This window comes from Brienomyrus brachyistius, chromosome 4, assembly GCF_023856365.1.
Source record: "Brienomyrus brachyistius isolate T26 chromosome 4, BBRACH_0.4, whole genome shotgun sequence".
In the NCBI taxonomy this organism is placed as follows: Eukaryota; Metazoa; Chordata; class Actinopteri; order Osteoglossiformes; family Mormyridae; genus Brienomyrus; species Brienomyrus brachyistius.
Genome location: NC_064536.1, coordinates 41141921 through 41157546, shown reverse-complemented (window position 1 = coordinate 41157546; position 15626 = coordinate 41141921). Strand labels below are relative to the sequence as shown.

The 15626-nt window shown below is 46.2% G+C and overlaps 1 protein-coding gene and 2 long non-coding RNA genes across 7 annotated transcripts in view; 2 read left to right on the top strand and 1 right to left on the bottom strand.

Moving 5' to 3' along the window:
- The window catches only part of LOC125739764 (uncharacterized), a 216646-nt gene that overhangs the window by 122904 nt on the left and 78116 nt on the right, over positions 1 to 15626 (top strand). The gene's annotated exons all lie outside the window — the stretch shown is intronic.
- The window catches only part of LOC125739767 (uncharacterized), a 54659-nt gene that overhangs the window by 9993 nt on the left and 29040 nt on the right, over positions 1 to 15626 (top strand). The gene's annotated exons all lie outside the window — the stretch shown is intronic.
- The window catches only part of LOC125739739 (polymeric immunoglobulin receptor-like), a 61817-nt gene that overhangs the window by 38814 nt on the left and 7377 nt on the right, over positions 1 to 15626 (bottom strand). For 2 of the 5 annotated variants that reach the window (XR_007397256.1, XM_049010171.1), the window contains exon 1: positions 14319 to 15621. The exons of 1 other annotated variant lie outside the window; for it this stretch is intronic. Coding sequence is in view for 1 of the 4 variants with exons in the window: in XM_049010173.1 (XP_048866130.1) it covers positions 12899 to 13283 (385 nt within the window). In the remaining 3 variants the exon portion in view is untranslated. Of the gene's footprint in view, positions 1 to 12898; positions 13632 to 14318; positions 15622 to 15626 lie in introns of those variants that run through there. 2 more of the 5 variants (XM_049010172.1, XM_049010173.1) reach the window with 2 other exon arrangements.

Genomic DNA, 15626 nt, shown 5'->3' with positions numbered 1-15626 from the left:
ATAAGAATTAAGAAAGCCATGCTAAGATGAAGATGGCTGCGCCTAGACAGAACACGGAAATATCTGCAAAAAAATCTTTTACTGTGGCACCGAGTGCTGATCGTTTGATTCTGGGAACAGAGGCAGATTTTTTTTCAACAACTGAAAGTATCCGGCGATGTACTTACCCACAGGCGCCGAAATATCGCCAGGTGCCGGCTTCAAATGAACCCCCTGTGCTCCTGAAATCATTGCACGGCTTCAGCGGCTTGCTGGCTGGAAGTACAGTACTGTATTTTTGTTTTTTACTGTATAGCAGTAATAATAATGATAATTATTATCATGTACTGCATTTACTTTTCTGACTTTCCTACAAATTCACCTTAAAGACTGACTTTGGGAACCGATCTGGTTTGTAACCTGACGACTGCCTGTACTCTGAATATAACCTCCTACCCGACATTAATCCATATGATGTCCGTCTATTGAAGGGCTCATACACAGTTAAGGGCTGAACTACATGCTGTCAAATTATAGTTAATTTATACATTTTCCTGGGATATCTGCTGTTAATCATTATAAAAACGAAGTGAAGAAATAACCATTCTGAAGTAAGTGATTCTCACCTGGAGGCCCATCAAAGGATGAAGAGGAGCATCAGGGGAGCCTTATGTGTGTCTCACTGCCCTCAGATCTGTGGAGACTGACACTCATTTCCTGATTCTCCAAATCTGCATTGTTTCTCTGTCTCTATCTGTGATTGAGGAGTCCAATGAAAAACCCACTTTCTCCTCTCTGATTGGCTGATACGAGTTCTGCTGTCTTCTGTGTCACCTACTGACAGACCACAGCCCACCTGACCAACGTCGTCCTTTACAGCAGTGACTGGCTGTGGCATGTGTGGCTCTATAAGGGCAGCCCTGCATGTGCTGAGGAGGCCAGCAGCACTGCCATGGGGTGTGTGCCACTGGGGGAGGGAGGGTGTCTGGGGGCAGGGGGGGAGGAAGAGCAGGAGGAAGAGCAGTGCCCAGGGCTCTACATCAGCAAGAAACTGTCAGCGAGAGAGACAAAGTATAGCACCACTGAGAAACAGTGATTGATAATTAAGTGAGCTGTCCTCACCCTCCGCTTCTACTTCCTGGGGGGGAGGGGTACTTCCCCCTCTGTTGTGACCGTGCTCCCCCCATTACTCAGATCACTCAGCACTGTCTAGCTGGAACACCCTTCAGCTTCCAGGGAGCCTATTAGCTGGGGGGCGGGACCTGGTCTGGACTGACTCCCTCCCCCAAGAAGGGGGTCAGTGCAGCAGTGGATAGTTCAGGTCCAGAAAGTAAAAGTCCAGACCAAGATTTAGTTTCAACCAAACAGCTGAGTACTCTGTGTCTGTGGCACTTTACACAACTAGTTGTTTGAAACAACATCTAAAACTGGATTTTTACTTTCTGGACCTAAACTATCCACTTCTGGATCAGTGTCATTCTTAAAGTCGTGTTTCAACTTCTGGCAAAGATCTCTCAGGAGCCCATCTCTGTTGTATGTACAGTCGGCATGTAATTCATTCCTGCCCAGATCCCTGACAAACAGTTGGAGGCAGAATTACTTGTTATCAGAGTATGTGAATTTTTACACACATCAGCAGCTGTGACAGAATAAGATATTTCCTTTATACTGCTGCCACATAGTGGACACAAAGAAGACTGCAGTCAATTCTAAAATCAAAGTTAGTCAACATGCTACCACCACAGACTATTAGTTTTTCTGAATTGCTAAAACGCATTCCTTAAAATCTCCTCTCCTTTTCTCAAAACACTAAGCACAAACCCTAAAGTTCAACTTATGCTCATAAAACCTTTTACTTGTCTTGCAAAATCAAACAGTTGAACCAAGAGTATTTTAACTTTACTCAAAATCAAGCACAACTGTCAGAAAACACACAAAACATTACTCAGAAATTGACACACTACATAAACAAATGCAAATCACTCTGGGATAAAAGGAAAATAATCTTTATTTAGGACATTCCTGTACCTATGAAAGCTTATTTACATCCAAACAAAGAAACCTGCAGCAAAACAAAATGCACTCTGTACTTTTACATATTTTTACATCAAAATCGATCAGTGATTCAGCCGCATCATCATGCCTCTGCATCCAGTCAGGCCACAGGACTTCATCTACATCACATGCAATGTTCTCACTTGCAAGACAACGTGGAAAGAATCCTTTGGCTTCCCGAATCCAGCCTTGGCAAGATTCCATTCTTACATCATCACACGCTGCATCCATTGCTTGGATGAGATTTTCCTGTATGTAGGGATTTCGGTAATATACTTTCCACCGCCATGCTGAGAAAAATTCCTCAGTAGGGTTTAAAAAGGGAGTGTATGGTGGAAGGCAAACATTCATAAAATGCTGGTTATTGTTAAACCAATCACGTATTCTTGGACCACGGTGAAAGCTCACATTGTCCTAAATGATAACATAAATGCGATGCTCTGCCTGCTCGTCACCTCTCCGCTCATGTCCGAGCAAAGCATCCCATAGACCATCCAGGAATGTTAGAAGAAGGTCAGTATCGTATGGCCCAACAACAACATGGCAGTGGACAACCCCATAGCTGCTGATGGCAGCGCATATGGTCACATTTCCACCACACTGGCCAGGCACTTCTACAATGGCACGTTGACCAGTTATGCTGCGACCTCTCTTTCTCCTTTTTGCCAGATTGAATCCAGCTTCATCCATGAAGATGTATTTGTGAGGCCTCTCCATTGAGTCAAGTTCAAAAAGTCTCTATACACAATGAAAATAGATTACCCTCCGTTCTGTGAATGACATATATAGTACAGTATACTGTACATGCTAGTGCAGAGTGTACTGTAACAGTTTAGTTACTTGCACATATTGATTTCGTTGCTCTTTCACTATTTCAGTTTCGCTCAAACGGCACCCTATAGGCTTGTTTCATCCTTATCTGGTTGCGTTGCAGGACATGGTCATTTGTTGAAAGACTCACATGATTTATTCTATCGAAATGCACATTGTCTTCAATAATCTGCTGTTGTATTTCACACAGTTGTATTGCATTGTTTTGATGGACCATCTCAACAATTACTATCTCTTGTTCTTCTGAGAACTTACATGCTCTTCCACCCCTACTGTATGTGGCCATCTGTCAATTCTGCAAAAAGATAATATTGTTAGCAGTATACATGCTGTACTGTAAATGTTCTCCACTGTACAAAAACAGATATAGTGCCGTAAGGAAATTATTTTTCCCTGTCCCCTTTATAGAGATTGGTGGAGCCATTGACTGACACTGAAGTCACGGCGTAACTTTCAGAGACAAAAATACATTTTACCGGTTTTCTTCCCTGAAGGTCCTGACCATGGAGGCCACTGTGAACCGGCATAGATTTGGTTGCACGTGTTGTCCTGCTTCCCTCATAGTCATGCCATGAACCACAACGTGATCTATGACCGTTGCTCTGATTTCATTTGAAATTACACCTCTTCTTCTTGGTCTTCCTCCTTGTCCACCTCCTCTGACTCGCACTCCTCTTCCTCTTCTGTTGTAATGCTCCATGTTGAATTCAGTCACACCGCTTTCATTTGACTTGGCTTATGTCCTGTTTATTGAATGGGTTCCACACATCACAGACTGCACACATGCGTGCTCAGTTTTCAGTGGTAGTGTGTTAATGATGAAAACAGGGTGTTATTTCTGTGTAACTTTTAGAGTCTGTGTGTGCCATTCTGGGTCCAAGTGCACCACACTGCTAAATGTGTTTTGTGAATGAGAATGTGTTTAGAGTTTTGCTAATTGGGAGATTCAGATTTGCTAATTGTATCTAAGCAGACAAACAGTGTTTATCATTTTGCAAACTGTGGAATTGATTTGATGAAGGAGTTTTGGTAGTTGACAGTTTAGTTTTTAAACTGAGGTTTAGTGTTTTGGCAATTCAGAAAAACTAACAGGAAGTGATAAAACTTCATGGAAGAATATGAATATAAACATACAGATGTAGTAAATATATTATGCAAAATTTATCTTCATCTTAATTACACTGAATGGTGGAGTGAGAGAGAGTGAGAGCTTGTCTCAGAGTAAGTGATCCTCACCTGGAGGCCCATCAGTGAAGAAGATGAAGAGGAGCATCAGAGGAGCCTTATGTGTGTATCGCTGACCTCAGATCTTTGGAGACTGACACTCAATTCCTGACTCTCCTTAACCTCACTGCCTCCCTTTTTGTGGGTTTTAAATGTTTAAAAATCATCCATCTATCTTTCCCCCTCTTGCCCAGGCTGGGGTCACAGTCAGCCTGGGGCACATCCCGGAAGCACGGGGCCCAAACCAGGGACACAAACAGCACACTGACAGCCAGGGGCAGGATTCAAACCCAAACCCCTGAAAGTATGAGGCGTCCGTGTTACACACAGCCACCACTGCAGCATGCAGGAGCAATGAAAAGCATTTTTATTAACATGGTGTATGACAAGTCACACAGTCTGTGTTCTGCATTTTCAGTAATACTCCATCTATCACTAAACTGCAAATCTGTAATAAGGCATCAAAATAGTGAAGTTACTCCAGCAGGGGGTGTCAGTAAACCCTCATCAGTGTGTATACTGTACACACAAGAGAAACGATAGACGGATCGGTGCAGCATTGGCAGTAATGTGGACGCTGTACTGTACTGTCGAGAGGAGGGAGCTGAGCTGGAAGGCGAAGCTTTTGATTTACCAGTCGATCTATCTTCCTACCCTCACCTATGGTCTTGAGCTCTGGGTAGTGACTGAAAGAATGAGACTGTGGATACAAACGACCGGAATGAGCTTCCTCCACAGCAGGCCTGGGCTCAGCCTTAGAGACAGGGTGAGGAGCTCAGACATTCGGGAGGAGCACTGAGTAAAGCCGCTGCTCCTCCGCATTGAACTGAGCCAACTGAGGGGTTCGGGCATCTAGCTGGGATGCCTCCTGGACGCCCCCAGGGGAGGTGTTTCCGGTATGTCCAACCAGGAGGAGGCCCTGGGGCGTTTCTCTCGGCTGGCCTGGGAACGCCTTGGTATCCCCCGGTGGAGCCGGAAGAGGTGGCTGGTGAGAGGGAGGTCTGGGCATCCCTGCTTAGACTGCTGCCCCTGTGACCCGACCCCAGATAAGCGGCAGAAAATGGATGGACGGACGGATGGAAGGAAGGAAGGAAGGACGCACAGACAAGAGAAAGAGACACTGGCCAATACTTTCTCAAAATACTGTATATTATGATAAGACATTTTATATTATACAAATAAACTAATACTGCTAATGATATTTTCTCCATTAATATAAAAGTGACATTTCACAGACCGCCAGTATAAAACCTCACATTTACATTTATCTTATTTAGCAAAAGTTTTTCTCCAAAGCGACGTACAAGTGCAGCAAATGGCGTCTTGATCACGGTAAAAATGCACAACAGCCACGAATGTCTGTTTCTTACTGGCTGATTCTTACTGTCACACTGTAACATGACAGTGCTGCATGCCATTTAAATACAGCTCACATCACTGTAAGATTCTCCTCCATGGTGATGATCCCTCCCCATCAGTGGAGTATCTGCGTGTCCCTCTCATCCTGGGCAGCAGCTCCCCACATATAGAGCAGTGCCTCTGTTGCTGCCCCCTATTGGACAAGGAACAGACAAGCATTAACATCAATTTGGTTTCTCAGACACTAACACCTTCCTTAGCATTTCAGGGAATATAGAGAATCAATGTTAGTTCTACAGGAACAGGAAATGAACCAGATTGATACATTAATCTGTGAAACCTCTTTAGTTTCATCCGGTTTTAAAATCTGATGCCAAGTGAACCGCAGGTATGATGCTGGAATCATGACCATATACAGTGTCAAAGGAAACTCATAGCTAGGTGAACAGTAGGCAGGGTGTGTATTTTGGCAGCTTGGATGCCATGGGACCATCTGATTGTGTAATTAGTACCACAGTAATTCTTCCTTTCTGTTGCGGTGATGCTGGCACTTTAATATCAGCGAAACGGCAGAGTGTGTGAGGGGCTGGAGCTCCCATATGACATCAGGGTTAGGAAGTGGCTGTAGAGCAGAGTGTGTGAGGGGCCGGAGCTCCCATATGACATCAGGGTTAGGAAGTGGCTGGAGAGCAGAGTGTGTGAGGGGCTGCAGCTCCCATATGACATCAGGGTTAGGAAGTGGCTGGAGAGCAGAGTGTGTGAGGGGCTGGAGCTCCCATATGACATCAGGGTTAGGAAGTGGCTGTAGAGCAGAGTGTGTGAGGGGTGCGAGCTCCCATATGACATCAGGGTTAGGAAGTGGCTGTAAAGCAGAGCTGAGTGTATGTAGCAAAAATATACGAATAGATGGTTATAAAATACCGAAACGGTCAGCAATATCAGGACAAAAGTGTAATCATCAGCAGACTAAGGGGGATGAGTGATGATTTTGTTATTCTTCGATTCCCGGAGACTGGGAAAACGTGCTAGGTGTGTGATATCCCCTCCACGGCAACACTGACCAGCGGGGTAGAGGAAGTGGCAGTAAAGTACACTGGTGGATGTCTATGGATGCTGACTATCATGGGTTGTCATGGGCTGGCGGTGGGGTCGCTTTGGCTTTGCATGACTGCTTCACGCTTGCTGGGTTGTCTGTTGGGGGGTGATGCTTGGCGGTTCCTTCTTGCTTTAATTGACGTGCCAGCTAATTTGGTGGCATGCCGGTTGATGTATGCGGTGGCTGTGGGCTGGCGTCCCCTGGCTGGTGGCTTAGTGGGTGTGGGGTGCTCAGGGGGGGCTGCAGATACTTTACCGTTGTTTCTTGGTGGGCGGCGCGGGTCTGTGATGCGTCTTGTATTGGTTTGTGCATCTGATCGTCGGGGGTCATGGATTGCTTGGGTGTTGCTTAGATGTATGGATTTTGTCCTTCTTATAAAGTGTCACTTTATGTAGTTGTGGTGTTTTTCCTTTATTTAGGAACCAGCCACTACTGTTGTCTATAGATGTCCAATAGACTGAATTGTCATTAGGAGGTCGAACTAAAGTGTGTTTTATGTTTCTCATAATCGTTTAAGTTTGGCAGTTACGTTATAAAAAGTAATGCTTTTCTTTAAACAGTGCAGTTGAGATTTTCTTCCATGGCCGGTGGCATCATTTATGACCAGCAAACACATGACCCACATGCAGCATGGCACAGACTAAATGTATCACAGCTCATGTTAGAGCAGATTCTCCAAACTCACCTCTCTGTGCTTCAGGGTGACTGAGCTGTAGACCACATCGCTAGCTGGGTTCACAGCAGGACAGTGTGAAGAACATCCTGAGGACACCTGCTGAGAGTATGTAGCTGCTTACAGTGGAGGTACAAGACCAACCTTTGTACAGAAACCACAAATCCATAAACTCCCAAACCTCCCATGTGAATCACTATGAAATATCAGGGGTATCATGGTACTTCTTGTACATTACAGCTAATTCTGATACACATGGATCTGAGAGATCAGCTGAGGTATAGATGTACCTGCCCAGTAAGTACATTATTGGTATACATGTCACTCTCATTGGTACGGGCATAGGAGCAGTATCACAAAAACTGATTTACATGAAACCATCTTACCTCTGGCAGGACAATGGAGCTGTAGGTGACATCAGCACCAGGCTCCATAGAGGTCTGAGAGAGGAACATTATGACCATGTATCTCTACAGAACCACCTGTCCATTCTTTAACTGACAATAATGAAATGTCATTCTTGATGAATTTGGAGATAATCCAATGTACAAGCAAATGACTTTACCATTAAAGATATTGTCCAAAATAAAGACTTTTTATTTCCATTTAGAAACCATTTTTACCATAATGCAGTAACTCACTTTTGAACTGGTAATGAATAATAAAGGAACTATCAGCACCTGGTAATGAATAACAAGAGGAGTACTGACACCCGGTACTGAATAACAAGAGGAGTACCGGCACCCGGTACTGAATAACAAGGGGAGAACCGACACCCGGTACTGAATAACAAGGGGAGAACCGACACAGTCCTTGGAGCTGTTTGATGCGCTACACTAACAGCAAGACTATTCCATACTCTAACTACACACTGTGTAAAGAAGTGCTTCCTCAAATTCATTTTAAAATGTTCTCCCACTAATTTCCACCTATGGCCACGAGTTCTAGTATTTAAACTAATATTGAAACAGCATCCAGACCTGATAGAATCTTAAGATTCAAGCACTGGGGGTAGGAACTATCAAAAACACACACAGGAGACACTACTCTGATATTACACTGTTACAACACTCTATTTACAGCGTAAGAACATAAGTACACACATTATGTAACATGATTACTCATACAGTATAAGCCGATAACCTGAATGATCAGTTGAGCAGACCAGCCCCGCAGCCTCATGATATCATTGTATGTACTTTATTCCTGTGCCTTACCTGTCCTGGGGGGTCTCCCTCACTGATGCCAGTTCTGTCTATTACTGCATATTCAGGGTCTGGGTTCAGCTAGAACAAAGTTACAGCTGAGTGTTCAAAACATTCACACCTCGTTCATTTGACATCATCTTTTTATACAGAAACTGAACGAGTTACAGGCTGTTGGCAGTTCGGTTTCAGTTTATTTTTCATATAATATTGTGGCACCAAGCAGACCAAGACATTGAGAGAGCAGCAAAGAACAAAAAGACTTGCTTATCGGGGTAGAACACGCTCTTTATCTGCAGTCTTTAGCAGGAAAATAAGAAGCACCCAACGAGCACCAGACCTAACACAGTATGAAAACACAGGAAGGTCAGACGCTGGACCGTCAGGTACGCAAACGGTGGGTGTCGCGTTTTAAGGAAGACACGAGACAGGTTGTAAATCGAAGCTGTTCAGTCATTTTTTCCCTAAAAACCTGCTCTCCTCTTCCTGCGCACTGTCCCCTTAATATTCCCCAAACGTAACGTGTTTTTTGTGCGAGTACATAACCTTTACCCCCCCCCCCCAGAAAACAAAATCAGTCATGATAATTCGGCAAACTGCACTCACCCAGTTGTTTGGGATGCCCTAAAATGTTTCAGATAAACAATATATTAACACAATTTGGCATGGAAAAGCACAATAGTACTTAGCGTACCCAGCACATTAAATGAACTGCACAGAGAGCCAGGTGCAAGGTCAGCATATCAGAATTCAGTCAAAGTCCCTTGGGTAACCTGGGCGAGACTGGATGCGAGCTGATCTTCGAGGGGACTCCAATGTAGACTCGAATGGATGTGCGGCTGGGCATTGAGTGTGCTGCACTATGGGTTCAGATGTGAGCACACCTCGTTCCATAGGTAAGTTCCAATCACCTTCTGATGAAGGGGAGCCAGCATGAACATGAGTGCTGGCCAATTCCGGAGCTGCCACCTTGCGGAGGCGGCCAGCGTGCCATCGAGACCCATCAGAAAGAGAAAAGGTAGCTGGCCCTAGCTTCCCCGCCACCTGAATAGGAGGGGACCAGAATGAGACCAGCTTGTGGTCACGATGAGCGCGGCGGATTCTGACCCAATCCGAAACGGCAATAGTGGGGTTCCTCGTCCCCCAAGACCGATCAAACCGCAGCTTCATCTTGTGCTGCTGGGCGGACACCCTGTGGCAGCATGTAGGGGGAGGGGCCACTGGCCTTGAGTCGATCCAGTGGAAGCTGCAGTTCGCAGCCCAACATAAGTGACGCTGGCGAGCAGCCTGTTGTGCTGTGCTTGGTGGCTCTGTAATGGAGCAGTGTGTGAAGGAGCACCACTGAAAAGGGGTAACCTTCAGCTAAGTGGGCTCAGATGCCATACTTAAGGGTCTGATTGAGACGCTCCGCTCCGCCATCGGCCTGGGGGTGATATGAAGCTGTGCAGATGTGATGGATGCCTGGATCCGTCAGAAAGGCTTCGAACTCAGCAGACACAAATTGGGGCCCATTATCCATCGTAATAGTCAGAGGAAGTTCCCATCGAGCAAAGAGGGCGTCTAAAAAGTCAGTGAGTACCCGTGCCGTGACAGTGCCAGTGGAGACCACCTCAGGCCACTTAGAGTGGAGATCATACACCACAAGGAGGAACCGCTGCTGGTGTGGAACTCCATGTAGTTCCCCACAGATATCCAGTAGGAGATGTTCCCAAGGATGGGCCAAACCGGAGGCTGCAGAGGGGGTGGTGCAGGTTGGCCCATTTTCCTGCTCATAAGGCAGGCTGCACAATCCCTAACTAGATTTTCTATGTCCCTATCAATGCCGGGCCACCATACTAGGTCCCTACAACGTGGTTTGACATGTACAATGCCCAAATGGCCTTCATGTGCCATGCTAAGAACACGGGCCTGAAGGCTGCTTGGCACCACTGTGACAGCTCCACGAGCTACGCAGTGCTCATTCCAACATGAAAGCTCATCCCTGACCCTGTGGTAAGGGGTCACCTCAGCAGAGACTTCAGTCGGCCAGCCTGTGCGAATGTATGTACGAAGCTGAGGAAGGACTGGGTCTGGTTCTGAGGCCAGCCGGAGTTCATCAAAGGAGACAGCTGCCTTCAGTGGTGTGTGCATCATCTGGCTGAGGTCTGGTTCCTGAGAGATGGAGTCAGGTGCTGCAGGATACTGGGTGTAGCGGGACAGCAGGTCTGCCACAACGTTATCACAACCTGGGGTAAAACAGGATGATACTGTACTGCTGCAGTTGCTCAGACCACCGGTCATTGTGGTTTGCATCCTGTACTAGCTGTTGCAAGCAAGGCTGTCAGGGCCTAGTGGTCAGTGTGCAGTGTAAATGCCCTGCCATAAAGATACATGTGCCACCGCTCACAGGCCCAGACACAGGCTAGAGCCTCACGTTCGCCCACGGAATATTTTCGTTCGGTGGGGGTGAGAGCACGGGAGGCAGAGCCAATGGGCCAGTCCACTCCATCCTGCAGCTGTGACAGTACAGCTCCAATTGCCACAGCTGAGGCATCACAGGTGACAGAGGTGGGGCAGGAGAGGGAAAAGTTTGCCAGGATAGGAGGTGATGTGAGATGGGACTTCCGGAGCTGGAAAGCCTCAAAGCAGGCTGGCATCCAAATGCATCTTTCTGCAGCAGCTGATGTAATGGAGCTGTGGTAGCGGAGTAGTGAGGCAAAAAACACAGGTAATAAGCTGTCATGCCCAGGAAAGAGAGAACCTGGTTAGCATTCGTGGGTCCAGAAATACGCTGAATGGCCTCAATATTAGGTTGAAGTGGAATGAGGCCCTCAGCCGTGAGGCAGAATCCATGGACCATGATGTCATCGAGGTAGATAATCACCCCAGGTATGCCAGTGAAGATGGTAGTCATAATCTTCTGGAAGCAGCTGGGGGCAGAGCTAAGCCCAAATGAGACCCATGTGCACTGAAACACTCCAGCATGTGTCACAAAAGCCGTGAGATTCTGGCTGTCAGGCTGGAGAGGGATCTGCAGATAGCTCCGACGAAGGCCCAGTTTTGTGAAGACCATCGAGCCATGAAAGTGGGAAGTGACTTCTACTATGGAAGGGAGGGGGTACTTGTCAGGGACAACGGCCTTGTTTACAGCCCGGAGGTCGACACAGAGACACAGACTCCTGCATTTCTACTTAGCTATCACCAGATTTGAGATCCACTGAGAAGCATCAACTAGCTCAATAATGTCTGCCTCCAGCAGGTGGCGCAGCTCAGCAGTAACACCATCATGAAGGGCCAGGGGACTCAACATGGGAGCTGAAGTACTGAAGTTATAGATGGGACAAGTAGGGGTTGGTGATTAAATGTGGAGAGACAGCCTACGCCCTCCAACAGGGGACTGCTGCTGCCATGGGAAGTTAAAACGGCAGATCCAGTCGTATCCAGTAGGAAGAATCCAAGGGCAGTAAAAAAGTCAAGGCCCATGTTGGCAAAATGGTGGGAGACGTGAAAGGGAAAGTCTGGGACTAGTTTATAGCCACAGCGGACTGATAGCCGGCTGGAGCCTAACGTGAATTTTGGAAGTGCCATAGCCACATGGAGCAGGAACGGCCTTAGAAAGTGGCACATGGGAAAAAAAACTACCGTACAGTAACTAGATTAAGTGAATGTGGCCCCAGTACCCAATAAGAGGGGAAGGCAGACTTTGTCCAGCTCTACAGTACAGGTTTTAAAAGCTGGCAGTGTGAATAGTTGTAGAAGCATATGGAGGTGCAGTGGAGAGTGACAGCGCTGTAGAATTTGCAGGGGTCGACCGGCATACTTTGGCAAAATGGTTAACTTTGCCACAGCGCTGGCACCGTTGCCCATGGGCAGGACAGCTCCAGGCCCCAGTAACACGGCATCATGATATGGCAAGCTCGGACTGGGAAAACAGGCGAAGGACAAAAAGGGATTTAATAGGGAGCCGGATCGGCATACGGAACAAAAATCACCATAACAATACAATGACAGAACTAGGGAAACATTCTCTGACCTGGACATAAATACACAAAACTAATGAAGACACTTCAAAACAGCTGGTAAACACGGGGATTCCACGGCATCCAGGAGGATCGGACGGGCGGGTCTACACATTGGAGAATGAGCCACAATTCCCACAGCGTTGTCGTTGTTGCTTTCGCGGTGTATAATGCACGTCTGAACCAACTTCAGATAGTCCTGACGAAGGTGGCTGTGATGCAGATACTTATTGTGCAGGGAGCGAGGTGACAGCGGGGTAAGGTAATTTAGACGTAAACTCCGCTGCTGTTTCAATTTGAAACGCGACTTGTATAGCGCTAGTGAGGTCATGTGCTGCCGTCAACAGTCGCTCTCTAATTTTAGGGTGGTTAGAGTGTTCAGCCAGCTGACCACGAATGAATTCATCCTGCATGCCACCAAATTTACAAAGACTGGCTAAACCACGCAGATTAGCCACGTACTGATGTACGGATTCACCCGGCTGCTGTCGCCTTCGGCGAAAAAGAATCTGCCACAGGATGACACTTTGTGGAGCTGCGAAGTGAGAACCCAGGAGCGAAACAGCGTCTTCATACATCTCCGCAGGTCCGAGCGTCCAAAAGATCTGCCGTCCTTCCGTGCCTAAGCAGTGAATAAGTATGGCTTTCTTCCGAGCGTCGCTGACTTCATGCTGTCCCAGGGCATCCGAGTATGTCTGGAATGATTCCAGCCAGCGAGTCCAAGGGACAGGAGGTTCGCCGGGAAGTGCAAGAGAAGGTGAAGGTGGTGGAAGTGCAAGCTCTATTCTCGTCGCCAAAATGTCGCGTTTTAAGGAAGACCGAAGCTGTTCATTTATTTTTTCCAAAAAAATTGCTCTCCTCATCCCGTATACTGTCCCCTTAATATTCCCCAGACGTGACGTGTTTTTTGTGCGTGTACATAAAAGTGAGTAATTTACATGATGCTAAAGACATGCGAGGGTCGTACAGGGTGCATACAAGACACGGGCAACCATATATGCCACGATCGGGGAAACAAGGGATTTATTAGGGGATGACACCATCGGGAACTCAAGGACCACCAGTAACATTAAGATGTTAATGACCCTGGGTAGCATTTGTGGGTTCGGAAATACGCTGAATGGGGAAACATACTCTGAGGCGGACTTAAATACACAGGACTAATTAGATGTAACAAAAAGCAGATGATAACACGAGGATTCAACTTGAGGTAGGTGAGGGGGCGTGGCACACAAGAGGATCGGCATGATCAGAGCATGACAGATTTTCTTCCCATATGAAACAAAATCTTCCTAGATTTTGGCCCCCAGCCACATTTTTCTCTACAAGGAAAGAAATGAGGAAAAAAATAGAAAATTATTCTGCTGACACCATTGTCTCTGTCCTTAACCGACACAGATGACTTGCTTTGTAACAAACACATTCACTTTTAATCAGCATGTACATACATCTGAAAATATTATCAAGTCTAATTAATGAGTAAAACTATCTACTCAATAGGGGCAATAGTTTTCTTATTTCTATGACAACTGACTACCAGTCTGAGCTTGCTGGTAACCAATCAGTGAATCCCAGCCGGCCCTGGTTAGAATAACTAATTCAGGGAGGTTTTTATAAGCTCAGCTGGGTGGACACAGACTCAGGGGGTCAGAGGAAAGTCTGCAGGATCATGGAGGAAAGGGTTCGGGTTAGAAAGGCTCCTTCAGGGCTGCTGTCCTCTGATGTCCTGTTTGTACTATAGTGGATTTTAGCTCTGCACTGTTATTCCTTTTCCAAAGGGTTGTGACCACGTTTTATGTTTTAATTTCACTGCATAGACCTGTGTGTTTGAATGCTGCTGTCTGTGTCCCTGTCAAGCAATCTTTGGAAAAGGATAAAAGCATGAAGTTGCCACTCACTGTGTTTGTCCCACACTTTCCATGTGATGATGATGACCAACAGCAGCACCAATAAGCTCAGTCCTACATACAGAGCCAGCTGGACCAAAGAGCTGAATAAGAGGGTGGATGTGAACAGTAAAGTCTTACATGCTTTATAGAAACACGGTACAGCCACATCTGTAGTATTACACAGGACACATGTGAGGAACAGGAGACATTAACAAAGAGCATGAAAATAGCTAGAGATTATCACACAACATGTTACACTATTTTGTAAAAACAGGCCTGCAGTCGTTCCCCAGCAGCACAGGGCACAAGGCAAGGGCTCACCCTGGATGGGATGGGATCTCAAGTTTATTATTAAGAAAATGAAATAAAAAACAATATCTTTTTTTCTTAAAATTAAAATGACAGTTTCCCATCACTGTGTGATCAGGTAAATGCTGCTAGCAGGACCCCCACACTACTGTAAATGCTGCTGAATGCTTACCTCCGTTTTTCATTATCCCCTCCTTCTTCATCATGTGCAGAGAAAAGGAGAGCAGTGGAAACAGGAGAAAGGATTGTTAATAAAAAGCAATTTTCTGTTAATAAAGACTAAGAAAAGGTCACTCTTGAAACTGAAATATAAATTATGAAAGATATTCTACAGAGAAAATGATTAGATGGAGAACAATGAATTAGTGTCATGACCAAAGTGTTAATATCCCAGGGCACTGATAGTGAACAGGTGAGATTAATTATTTGATGAAAATATTATAATATATTTATTGTAGCTTTAAACAAAATGTACTATTTTATATCGGTAAAACACAGCCATCCTGTTTTGGGGGGGGGGGGGGGATTTATGCGTATTGCATGTCTAGGCATGTCGGTCAGCTAATGTCCGCGGCAGTGGGTAACGGGGCGTCAGCACAAGAGCTTTTGGAGCCGTGAGCGATAAGCCCATGAGAAGGAAGCAAACAATGAAACAAAATGGCCGCCGGTTGACAAATTGTTGCAGGGTGACTGCAGAGTGACTGTAATATCTCGTTTAACCGCTGGTCCTGGATGTAAGAAGCAGACAGCCAGCAGTCCCATCCTGGCAGAAAGCACATTACCTCTATTTATTAATCTGTCTTGTTTGTGAATAGTATAAAATAATATATTTCTAATTTAAATAAAAGTCGATCTCTAGCACCACAGCTCTGGGGCTCTGGCATAGGCCCGGACGCCCCGCTGCAGGCCTCGGGTGTTGGGTAAAGTATCTGTCACGATCGGGGTGGTGCAGGCAGGCAGCCGGGTACGATCGGGAAAGAACACGTGGGTAAGCAGGGGGCGTGGCAC